Raw genomic sequence first — 13,192 nt, forward strand, 5'->3', positions numbered from 1 at the left:
TGGCATTAATACTAATAGGGAGCCATCTGCAACAAATCCAATACGAAGGTGAGGGGTTCCTCTGCAAAGGTTGCGGATGTCTTGGCCACACTGCCACGGGATGCAAAATTTATTTACCACTACCAGCAACACCAAATGCATAGACGCCGAAGCATCAAAATGCAACTGAAGAGCAGGTGCAGGATTGACAGACGGTCGTCTTCAAGCGAGGGAAAGATCGTAAGACAAGCTACATTCGAAATCACACAAGCAGAGAGACTCCAGGTAAGTCTTCTAACCATCAGGATGACCAGATCGGGCCCTCAGCATCCCCATCTGAAACCAATGGGGGCGAAAAGGGCAAAGCACCACCTCAAATGTTTGCTCCAAATTAGGGTCGGCCCAATTATCAAGCGGGCCAAAGTTCTAAATGGGCTTAGACAAAATATTCTCAACATACAAACAAAGGGAAAGATTTGGTTAGCCCAAATCCAAAGCCTAATTCTGAAGCCCACTCCAAGGGGACCCGGGGTCTAAATAACCAACTTAATGTTTCTATGACTAATAATCCCTTAGGAACAAAAAAGGAGAGCAATGTTAATCCCAACACATAGGTCTTATCTCATAATCAAAAAATCTTCACACCTAGAAATACAGAACCTCCTTCTTCTTGCAACAACTCTTTGAAGGCTCCCAACCCAACAAAAAATATCCCTACTAACAATCAAATCAAGGTTATTGAAATGACGGGGGAAGGAGACACTCAAGATATTATCTACCCTAATAATTTTCCCACCGAGACTACTTACCATCACAATAACCATAACTCTATTCCCCTTCTCCCTACTCTAGAAAATAATGATAATGAGGACTCCGACAAGCCCACCTCACAGTACAAGCTAGATCTCCATAACATTCACCACACCACCACTACCAATAGACCACCAGCCAACATCCTGGATGGAAATGGGTTTATTAGAGCAAGTGGTGCCTCTTCACTTGACCTGGGAAGGGATTCACTTCCAAATTCTCATTCAGAACCCCCATTATCTGGCTTAGATAATCATGGACGGGATAAATCAGGGGCTCAAATCATATGGTCAGAACATATGGATGACAACCCTTATGAACCTGACCAATCAACCAAATCCAATCCCCCCAACTCCGTAATGAATGCAAAAATGATAGTGATGAGTCAGACTCTACCCTTCTTCCCACTCAAAAGGGAGGAGCTGTTGGAACAGAGGACTCTTTTTATGAACGTCTCTGGGGAGGGACAGACAAAGCTAATATCTACAGGCCTTCTTCTGAACCCACCCTTGAACTGGAAAAGGGATAAAACATTGGAAGCACTAAGAGAAGGGAACGTGGAATTAGAGAGAATACTGCAAATATTGAAAGTTCCAAGAATCGAAGTCATAACTCTAGAAAGGCCAGTCCATCTCACATTTGAAAAGGTAACAAGCGAGATTTCCATTATTCTTATTCCTAAAGAGATCAACAAGCTAGACTTAGAGATTGTTCCCCCAAGTCCTGCGATAGGGACTTATTACAAGACCAAGATGTCCCCTCTATCCAGGAAGAGAAAGAAGCAAGACTTTGTAATGGGGAGGGGCAAGAAGATCCTAATGGATATCCAAGATTGGGACATACCAACCATGCCAATGATAAATTGTATCATTTGGAATACTAGGAGGGCGAACAATGCTGAATTCAAGAGGCATTGCAAAGCCGTGATAGAGATGCACAAGTCTATCATCCTGGCACTCCTAGAAACCAGGATGAGGGATCACAATAACCTGGCTGAAGACCTGGGGTACTCAAAAGAAATTCAATATCCTGCTGTTAAAAGCTCAGGGGGTCTGGTCATCACGTGGAATGATGATAATCTCAGTATTAGTGACATCAACATCTTCCCCCAAGGTATCCATGTAACTATTCAGGTGAGCAACCCCTTTTCTTTTTGGTACTTCATTGCTATCTATGCTAGTAACCATTTTCAAGATAAGAAGGTCCTTTGAAAACAACTTGTAGATTTTTTTGATACCATTAGGAATGATCTAAACAAAGCCTGGTTGGTGGGTAGGGACTTCAATGAAATTCTCTCCTCCTCTGAGAAATTTGGAGAAAATAGTTTAAACCTCAACAAAGCTTTCCACTTTTGGGATTGCATCAACTATAGTGGCCTCATTGACTTAGGGTTCAGAGGAAGCAAATTTACCTGAACTAATAAAAGGTATAGGAATAGAAGTTCCCTTATCTTAGAAAGATTAGATAGATGTTTTGCTAATGAGGCTTGGATAGATTTTTCCCCTGAAACTTCTATTACACTTCTCCTAAGGACTCATTCGGACCACTCCCCTTTGCTGCTTTGTCTCAAAAGGCACCATCCCATCAGTGCCAAGCCTTTCAGAATAGAAACAATCTGGTGCTCTCATCTTTCTTTTCCAGAAATGGTTAGGCAATTTTTTGACTCAACCTTAAATTTTACTCAAGCTTTAGCCCACTTCCAAAAGCACATCATTAGATAGAATATAGATATTTTTGGAAACATTTTTCACAAAAAAGAAATATTCTTGCAATAATTGAGGGTATCCAAAGATCTAAAGCTTACCCACATAGCCGCTTTTTGCAGGACCTAGAGCTCACCTTGGTTAGGGACTATAGCTTAATCCTGCGATAAGAGCAAGAGTTTTAGAGACTGAAATCCAGGATAAGCTGGCTTGCTGAAGGGGGTTGTAATACCAAATTCTTTCACACCTCTGCAATAAAAAGGAGAAGAAGAAATAGAATCAATTCTCTTAAAGATGATTTAGGGAATTGGAGCTACTCTGAAGAGGAAATAAAAAACTCTATCTTCCAATTCTACAACACCCTGTACTCTACAAAACATCATGCTGCTCTTAACTCCTCTAGAGGATCCATTTGTAATGAGGACCATTCGAGACTAGAGGCCATTCCTGAACCTAGCGAGATTAAGTCAGCTATTTTTTCCTTTAAACCTGACAAAGCTCCTAGGCCTGATGGTATCCATCCTCTACTATATCAAAAGTACTGGGATATCATAAGCCCAACTGTTGTCAACTTTTGCAGACAAACCTTTCGGAATAACACTATAGATGAGAATGTGAACACCACCTACCTTTGTCTAATCCCTAAATGTAGGAATGCTATAAACCTCAAGAATTTCAGACCTATTGGGCTGCGCAACACTCAGTATAAGATCATTACAAAGATCATAGCCCATCGTTTGAAGTAGCATATTCCTAATTTGATCAGCCATAGTCAATCTAGTTTTCTATCCAACAGAAGAGCTGCTGACAATGTTATCATTGTCCAGGAATACATCACTCATTTTGCAAAAATGAGAGGAAAAAAGGCCAACATAATTCTTAAAATTGATATTGAGAAGGCCTTTGACAGGATTGAATGGTCCTTCATCAGGCAAGCTCTGGTTTTTTTCAATATCCCTAGCAAAATGATAAGGCTCACAATGTCTTACAGCTCCACTTCTAGCATCTCCATCCTTATCAATGGGGGTAGGACTAACTTCTTCAAGCCTACGAGAGGGATTAGGTAGGGGATCCCCTCTCTCCCTACCTATTCATCATATGCATGGAACTTCTCTTTAGAAAGATTCATTACGAGGTGGATACTCTTAACTGGACTCCCATCTCTATTAGCAGGAAAGGCCCCAGAATCTCTCATCTTTTCTTTGCTGATGACCTTACTCTTTTTGCTAGAGTTGATGAAAAGAACTGTCATAGTATCATAAATACCCTGAACAGTTTCAATCAGTATTCAGGTAAAAAAATTAACATCTCCAAATCCAAGATCCTATTTTCTCATAATTGCAAGCATGAAGAGAGACAACTCCTAGCTCAAAACCTCAAAATCAAGCCTTCAAATGACTTTGGTAAGTATCTAGGCTTCCCTATTTTCCACCAAAAGCCTCTCATTAGGGATTACAATTTCATCCTTGACAATCTTAGACATAAGCTCAGTGGCTAGAAAGCTTCCTTTCTCAATATGGTATGAAGAACTATACTTGCTAAGACTTCTCTAAAGAGCATCCCCAACCATATCATGCAATTTATACAACTTTCTAAACAAATCCTTAAGGTCACTGACAAGATCCTGAGAGATTTTATCTGGGGTTCCACCCCTGATAAAAGGGAACTATATTTGATCTCATAGAATACTGTTACCAGACCAAAAAATGAGGGAGGATTGGGCATCCAAAAAGCTAACTCTAAGAACAACGCTATGCTCATGAGTTTGGCTTGGAGGTTTAATAATCACCCAACTACTCTATGGATTAGGGTCTTAAGCAACAAATACAACTCCAAGGGAACCATTCAGCCCGAATCAGGATCTAAGACCTGGAATAGCCTGACGAAGGCCTGATAGACTTGCACTGAAGCAAGCACCTGGAGTGTAAAAGATGGCCAGCATATTAGGTTCTGGCTTGACAGATGGCTACCCAATAACCCCCCTTTAAGGAACACCATCCATGGTCCCCTCGATAAATATGAAGAAGAAATCAATCTGGATGAGGTCTGGACCAACAACTCCTGGGTTTTTGACAGTCTCTCCATAAATCTGCCCTTGGAAACCAAGCAGCTCATTGCTAATACGTTTTTCCCTAATACCAAGAGGCAAATAGACACTCCCCTTTGGAGACTTACCAGTAATAGAAAATTCTCTATTGCCAGTACTTACAATCATGTCTCTCAGTTGGGAAAACCTTCTCAATAGGGCAATACTTGGTTTGGTTTCTGGAAGATCCATATTCCTAACAAAATCAAGTTCTTCCTCTGGAAACTCTTCCATAACAAGCTACCTTCCAACTCTCATCTTTTCAAAATAGGATATCAACAAGTCTTGCAAAAGATGTCCTCGTGAAGAAGAGAACTTAAACCATATCTTTTTTGAATGCATCAATGCTAAGCAACTTTGGAGGGATCTCATTGCCAAAGCTACACCACCTTTCAAGCTAAAACTCACTGACTTTCTTTCTTTGAGTTGCTTTAGGACCTGGAAGAATATTCGAAATAAGAAGTTTGATAAACTTCTTCTCTGGGCTGAAATCCTCCCATAGTGTTTATGGATAATTTGGACAACTAGGAATACCAACAACTTTACTGGCGGAATGTACATTACTTCCTTCCAGGATACTTATACACAAGCCGTTGAATTCTCCCACATTCATTCTGATGGCAGCCACCTTCATACCTTAATCACTATCAACATTAAATGGATCCCTCCTCATAAATGAACCTTTAAACTGAACATTGATGGGTCTTGCTTAGGAAATCTTGGTAAGGGGGTATTGGTGGGGTGATCCGTAATCACAAAGATGACTGGATGCTAGGTTATTCAAAAAGCTTTATTCACGGAACTAACAATCTCATGGAGTTACTTGCGTTGTATGAAGGTCTAAGAATCATTGAGGTTCATCAATTAAATTCTACTGAAATCAACACGGACTCTCAGGAAATAATAAAAATGCTTAAAGAAAATCATGATCTCTATGACGGTATTCTTGATAATTATAGGTGCAGGTTAAAAAGGTTGGGGAATCCAGTTATACGTCACTGCTTTAGGGAAGCAAATATAGTGGCGGATTCGTTAGCAAAAATGGGAGCAAACTCAACTTTTTTTTAATGAAACAAGACTTTTGGAAGTTCCTCCAGTGTGTGCCCGTAATGCTCTATGGACAGACACGATAGGAACTACTATTCAAAGAAGTGTCAGATCTAGTACTAATGGTAGGATAGATCACAATTATCGAGTGTTTGAAATCAATCCTGGTTGATAAACTGAAACTATGTAACTATATTACTGTGCTCCCTTTATTATCTATGAAGCCGTCTTTATTACCAACAACAAAAAAAAATAAAAATTCATATTTAATTTTTAAAATTTTTATTGTACTAAAATTTGACTAATAAATACTCCCTCCATTTTATAATAAATGAATTATTAGATTTTGGCACACACATTAAGAAAAAAGTATTAAATACATAAATTTAACACAACTTTTCATTTTTACCCCTAAAAAAGAAAAAAATTGATCTTGTAATACCTTTTCAAAAGTTATTTGGTTGTCAAATCATAAGGGTAAATTTGAAAAAAAATTCAATGACAGTTATTTTAAAACACCAATAAATGCCCTCAACAATTCACTTATTTCGAAACGGAGGAAGTATTATATTTTTTTTTATTTTTCCAAACAGTTTTGCGACAATGTATCATACTTTATTGTAACTTTTTTACCAATTTAATAAGATTACATAAATAGTTAGAAGTTTTTCATAATTTTATAAGATTTATGTATAAAAAAATAAAATACAAATTCTATAAACCAAATAAAACTTCAATATGGACCCTGCCTTTGGAATGGAATGGAAGAGCGAATAGCGACCGACAATGATATTAGGAAGCAGCAGGGTACGGGGTGGTGAGGGGTGGGTAACTCCTGCCTGATAAGTTGTCACGTTGAGAAATGGACCCCTCAACCACACCCTGTTTTCTGTTTTTTGACTACTTAATTACGTACTACTATTATTTGAGAAATGGCAGTGGGCGTAGGAGTAATATTTCAGTAAAAAGAGGAGGGGGAGGAGTAGTATACTTTTGCCAGGAACGCAAGACTGGACCTCGACGCCATCCTAATTTGTCAACTCTCAGCTTCCGAAATCATCTATCATCTATCATTTATCATTTATCATTTATCATCTATCATCTATCATCTATCATCTATCATCATCTACCACAATCATTCATTCTTAGGGTTGTAAATAAATTCAGTTAGATTGTTTGATCCTCGCTTAGGGTGGGGCTATCAAATTCAACTTCCCTCCCCGGTAAACTCTCTCTCTCAACATCTTTTTCTTTCTTTAATAGCATAGCAATTAGCATCATCATCTCAAATTCAACTCTTTCCTATTTACAGTTGGGACGGATCTGATTGCTGCTTCTCTTTAACCATTACTCACTTCACTCCCAACAATCTTCCTTCCTTCCATGGGCGAGTGGGTCGTTGGAGCCGTTATCAACTTGTTTGGAAGCATTGCCATTAACTTTGGAACCAACCTACTTAAATTAGGCCATGACGAGGTATCCATCTATCTACCACATTACACAACTACCTCCCCCCCCTCCTCTCTTTCACTCTACTTTTGTTTCTCATTACCACTTGTCTATTTAATTATGCCTTTCTCTTTTTGTCCCATAAATTAATTGGACGCAATGACATGTTGAATTTAACGTGACATTATCTACTTAGGCTTTAGTTTTGATTTCTCTATAAACTCTGCATCTTCTTGTTCCCTCCCTAAATCTATCCGACAATCTGAAGTAGATAATAGTGACTCAATGCTGTTGACGTAGAATCGAATTGTGATACACTCTGGTTATGCGGGGTGATAACATGGCTGCATTACAAGTCACTCAAATACTTCTAGTTTTAAGAGATTACAATATGGTTGGATGGAGGACGTCTTGAAATGATCAATGTCTTTCCATAAGTAATATTACACATATAATTGTTTACGGGTGATCGGTGCGTCCAAGAATAGAGGGGAACATGAAGTAAGAAGAGGGGATTCTCATCGTTGCGAAGCCCGTACCTAAGTGGCGTAGTGGAAGAGCTCCATGATAGTCACCCAAAAGTGGGTTGCAAGGAGTCACTTTCAATAATTGCAATTCTTGAGACAAACGATTGGGGGCTCGGGGGGTGGAGATGTTCTAGGAGTGGCTAGTAAATCTTTTTTCTTTTTTTGGATAAACGTGGTGTCCGGGCCAGCTTGTGCGCACCTCAACTAAATCTACGGGATACTTGCCACCTCTCACCAGCCACATGTACCAGGTAATTCTGTCCACCAAGGCTAGGACAGATGGGAAGAAATCACTTGGGTGCAGGAGTGGCCGGTAAATCTGGCCATACATTATTAACAGCTGTATCACATGTGATTGCTTGATCCCATGGGAATTGTCTTCTTAAAAAAGAGGCGTATTATGGGTTACCAAACATTAGATAATTGTGAAAGATTTAAGGAATATCCTTGTTAGATTATGAGTAGGAATATAAATAGCATATAAAATCTTACTTGGAAAAAGAATGTAATGTAGTGTCTTAATTGGAAAAGGATTGGAATGTAGATGCTGCCTGTCTGGCCAAAGATCATGTTAGCAAAAGTTGACACTATGCTTCCTTTCTGTACCTTCTCATATCTAATTTGCGTAGCACCGTGCATCTTTCTGGTATCTACTTTTTTCATATCTAATTTGTAGAGCACCGTGCATCTCTCCGAACTACTTCTCATATTTAATTTGCATAGTATCGTGCATCTTCCGAATTTGTCCGTCTTTTCGGTGGCTCCTCATATCTAATTTATGTAGGAGCGTACCATCATTTCGACCCTACCCATATAATTTCTCTTTTTTAATAGGGTCATGCGTCATTCCAGTCGACTCATATAATTTCTTTTTTTCAGTAGGGTCGTGCCGTCATTTCGATCCTACCTATATAATTTCTGTTTTTTAGTAGGGTCGTGCCATCATTCCGTCCCTACCCATAAAATTTTTCCTTTCTCAGTAGGGTCGTGTCATCATTCCGACCCTACCCATATAATTTTTTCCCAGATTGTGATCACTTTTCAGTCGTCAAATCTAATAATCCGGCACGTGAGCATGTTCCAGCTAGTTTTTGGGTGACTGACTTGTTCAAGATCTACTCATCTCTTGATTTCGAGATGACCCATAAATTTGATACCAATTTCCGATAATTTTTCAACGACAAATCGACTTTACAACAACGTTTACTACTTTTCCTACCACTTTTTAGTTTGCTCCTTTTCAATTGAAGTCTTCTAGACGTCCAAAGTAGTCCTAACTAGTTTTCGTGCAGATATTTTCACCAACTCCCTCATTGATCTTTGATAATTACATTTATAACAAACTTGGTACATATGCTTCGTCTGCACCAGCTTGAGGGGGAGTGTTAGAATATGAATAGGAATATAAACAGCGTATAGAGTCCTACTTGGAAAAGGAATGCAATGTAGTGTCCTAATTGGAAAAGGTTTGGAATGTAGTGTCTATAAATAGGGTCTCAGTGTAATCATGTAGGTACAACAATTCAATAATATTCTTCTCTTATATTTCTCACAATCCCGTCTTCTCCTCTTTCTTCCACCAAACATTGATACCATTACAGAGTGATATACTGTTTCCTATTTCCGTCATTCTGTCCAAGGTAGTCTTTCTTTCTAATCCCCCTTATCCAGTAAGCTTCTTTTGTTTAATAGCACAGATGGATATGTGGAGTTTATCAGCCAATGAAACGTTAACTACGTGTTATATAACCTATGTGGATGCTGAATACAACCTCCTTTACATTTTATGTGATGGTGTTTGACTGCATGTGGAGTTTAGATGTTAATACGACTAACATTATATGTTAGTTATCACAGAAAAAAAAATATTGAAGTGGTTGAAAAGAGAAAATATCACCTTAAAGTTAAATTTTCAATGGTTAAATGAATAAATCCTGAAACTTACATAGAAATAGAATGATGTCAATCATGTTGTAATGTCTCAAATGGAAAGTGTGTCAAATAAATCAGAACATAGTAAGTCATTGTCGATGGAAAATCTCCTTCTGATCAACTATTTAAGAAGCTCTTCAACGAACAGTATGTCTGACATCAATTTAAGGGAGACAAGCGGTTTATCTAACAAGGAGGCATAGTTTGGTGTAGAAGTGTTCCTTCCATGTGTTCAATTGTTGGAATTAGTATAAACCTGCAAGAACATTTGCATTTTATTTTTCTCTGTCGCATGTTATGAGAGGTTTGAGTTATGATTTATTGTTATGGAAGTATTTTGATTTTTTTTTGTTCTTTTCTTTCTTCACTTGTTATCCTCTGTCACCGGAGGCTCAACTTGTATTTTCTTTAGCAGCTCTAATGAATCATAAGTATTTCAGAGGGAGAAGCATTCTGTGCTGGGTAATGAGGGAACAAATGTAAAGTCTACAATGAAGCCAATTATATACTTCCAGAAATGGAGAGTTGGTAAGCATTGCTTTCGAGTTTGTTCCCTTACAAGTACTGATCCTTTTTTAGTGTACTGATGGTGTAATCTTTTACACAGGTATTCTATTCTTTGCTATAGGAAATTGTCTCAATTTCATTTCATTTGGATATGCTGCTCAGGTAAGTACTTATTGGTTCTTGTCTAGTTTGTCTTTAGATTTAGTGGGCTGTATTGATTTTGGGCAAGGAAAAGTAGGTAGATTAGGGGCAATGCTATCAAAAGTGAAAAGCGTAAAAAAGCTCTAAGGTCTATTGGGGCTTTAAGCACAAAGGGCTTTAATGAACAAAGGCACAAATTGAGAAAAAATACAAATATCTATATGAATAAAAATATATGGATAAAGAAATTTTTAAAAAAATTATGATAAGTGAGATATCAATTGTTTAGTGCCCTCCTCTTCCGAAGAGGCTCATTGTCAAGAAAAAGTATGTCTTAAAGCCTTAGCGATGACACTGAAGCGTGAGGTGAAGCACTTACCATGTTTTGCGCCTTGCTTCAGGGCTTAAGTGTGCCTTTGACAAAATTGACTATGGGATGGAGGGAGGAGAGGGAGAGGTTACATCCAGCTTGCCCAATGTTATGTCAAGTTGTAAAATAATTTGGTTAGTGCTGTGTAAGATTTAGGCTATAACCCAATTGACCCAACTTATTCCTTCTTAATTCTTTTTCTTCATTGATTCTCTTTTAGAAAAGGCCCAACATCTGTAGAATAAGAGGCAATTCAAATTGAGTGTTCTTGCTGCACTTCTTTGCATTTTCCTTTTCTTTTTACCGTAAAAAGAAGTGATGAGACAAGCTTGTAAGGTGATTTGTCATTGATAATATATTTGCGGAAGAAGCCTCATAGGTAGTATCTATTAAAATGATTATTTTTTGATTTACTTATAAATAAGGGAAAAGTGTTAAAAATGCCCTTTAACTATGAGAACAATAACATACCCAGTGTAATCTCACAAGTGAGGTTTGGGGAGGGTGGTACTTACACAACCATACCACAACAACAACATACCCTGTAAAACCTCACAAGTGATGTTCGGGGAGGGTGGTATGTACAGAACCCTACCCATACCTTAAATTATGTGAAAATTGAAGAAAAGTGTCCTCCTTTAATAGTTTGGTCCAAAATGCCCCTGCTGCTCATAGTTTGGCCCAAAAAATGCCCATATTGCTACTTAATTGAGCCAAATAACATTTTTTTTAAACACATTCTTTTTCTAATAAAAGTATGGCGGAGCCTATCGGCAGCCCCTTGAAGTTGGCACCAACTTTCACTTAGACACCTCAAGTAAACCTTGTTGTTTTTGAACGCCTTAAGTAGGGTCCCACTGTGTCATTTTGACATTTTTTGCTGACTTGGCACACTGTGTAATTTGCACTCATTCTTAGCACATGAAGATAGTTTTTTTTTTTTTTGGGTAAAAAATAATTTTTGTTCCTCCTCCTCCACTCTTTCTCCCTACCACGTACTCCCCCTTCCACCATGGAAAATCTTACAAACGATGAAAGGACAAAATTAAAAAAACCACCACACTAATATGGAAAATTATACTAGAACGTGGAGGAACAAAACACGAAATATTGAAAGAAAAAGAGAAGAAGAATCCAGTCATCTTTGTCGGAACCTTGCCGGAAAATCATTATCGGCAAAAATAGTCCTCAAAACCATATCCACAGGGAAAAAAGACTTTTTCTTTTAAAATCTAATGAAAATCAAAAAAGGAAAAAATTGGAAGTAGAACAGATGGGTGGGTGGGCGGGGTGGGTGGTCAATACGGCCAGTGCCGGGAAGAAAGTGTGTGTGGGTGGGTGTGTGGGGGGAGGTATAGAAAATAGGTTCTTTCTTTTTCCTTATAGTTTTTTTTTTTAAAATCATTATTTCAGACCAAAATGCCACATGTCCTCTTTTAATTAATTAGTCATCATGCCATGTCATCCGCGAGTGTCATTTTAGTCTAGCCAATTGTCGAAAAAGTGTTAAAATGACACATCGAGGCCCTACTTGAGGTGTTTAAAATGAATAAGGTCTACTTGAGGTGTCTAAGTGAAAGTTGGTATTTTTTTTTTTCATTTGACTAATTTATGAAGTAAATCATTCATAACTTAATTTGAATTATGCATCTTGATAGAAAAAATAAAAATACTTGATCAAAATATAAATCTACATGCGTATAAAAGATATCATCAGCCAAAAGAATTTTCATTTCCATCTTGTAGCAATCATAATACAAGATAGCTTCTTAGCTTGTTATTCAACATAAGTAAGTGAACTTAGTAGTAATGTTGCTACTTGTGGATAAAGAAAAGAATAAAAAGTCTAAAATGGAAAAAGGCTTCATTTTTTATTTAACCGACACGCTTACGAGAAGTCCAATGGTTGGATACAAGCATTTAGTCATATACAAGGATGTAACCTGTTGGGTATAGGGCTGACTACAAGGATTTGGTGTACAAATAACACGACTAGTTTCTTTCTCGCGTTTCTGATTTTCTCACTCTTCCAACATATCACACATTGTGTTGGTTTGGTTGATTATAATAAAAGGGTCAAAAGTGATACAGTTATTCTTCCTGCTCATCTCCTTAAATGATGCATAATCTGTTGGTTCTTAACACACTATCATTACATTAGCAACAATATTTACCTTTCTTTTGTTCTTTCTTGATCATCTTGGTGTTTCCTCTTTGGCAGTCACTTCTAGCAGCTTTGGGATCTATACAATTTGTCTCGAACATAGCTTTTGCCTATTTTGTTTTGAACAAAACAGTGACAATCAAGTAAGCTAACATTTAAACTACTTCTACTAAAATCAATAAGGTTTCAAGTCTAGACTACCAGAAATTCAGAGAATTGATTGATGAGTTATAATACTTATTTTCCTCATTTTACAAGTTGCAGTCTGATAAATATCTTTCGCATTGCAGCGTACTGGTAGCCACTGCCTTTATTGTTCTTGGGAATATCTTCCTTGTAGCCTTTGGCAACCACCAGTCACCTGGTATGTGATGGAAGGTGAAGATTGTTGTTATAGTTGCTTATATTACAGAATATTGGGGTCTTCATAGAGTATCATATTTCGTATAACCCCCCCCCCCCCCCCCCCCCCCCCCC

The 13,192-nt window shown here is 37.9% G+C and overlaps 1 protein-coding gene across 4 annotated transcripts in view; it reads left to right on the top strand.

The window, feature by feature from the left end:
• Positions 1-6,388: 6,388 nt before the first annotated feature.
• The window catches only part of LOC107860798 (probable magnesium transporter NIPA8), a 12,224-nt gene continuing 5,420 nt past the window's right edge, over positions 6,389-13,192 (top strand). Inside the window, exons 1-6 of one of the 4 annotated variants that reach the window (XM_016706279.2) lie at positions 6,389-6,848; positions 6,938-7,101; positions 9,974-10,061; positions 10,141-10,202; positions 12,773-12,858; positions 13,006-13,079. In XM_016706279.2, coding sequence (XP_016561765.1) covers positions 7,009-7,101; positions 9,974-10,061; positions 10,141-10,202; positions 12,773-12,858; positions 13,006-13,079 — 403 coding nt within the window. In that variant the 5' untranslated portion in view covers positions 6,389-6,848; positions 6,938-7,008. Of the gene's footprint in view, positions 6,849-6,937; positions 7,102-9,948; positions 10,062-10,140; positions 10,203-12,772; positions 12,859-13,005; positions 13,094-13,192 lie in introns of those variants that run through there. The other 3 variants (XM_047407666.1, XM_047407667.1, XM_047407668.1) reach the window with 3 other exon arrangements.

This window comes from Capsicum annuum, chromosome 2 (assembly GCF_002878395.1).
Source record: "Capsicum annuum cultivar UCD-10X-F1 chromosome 2, UCD10Xv1.1, whole genome shotgun sequence".
NCBI classification, from domain to species: Eukaryota; Viridiplantae; Streptophyta; class Magnoliopsida; order Solanales; family Solanaceae; genus Capsicum; species Capsicum annuum.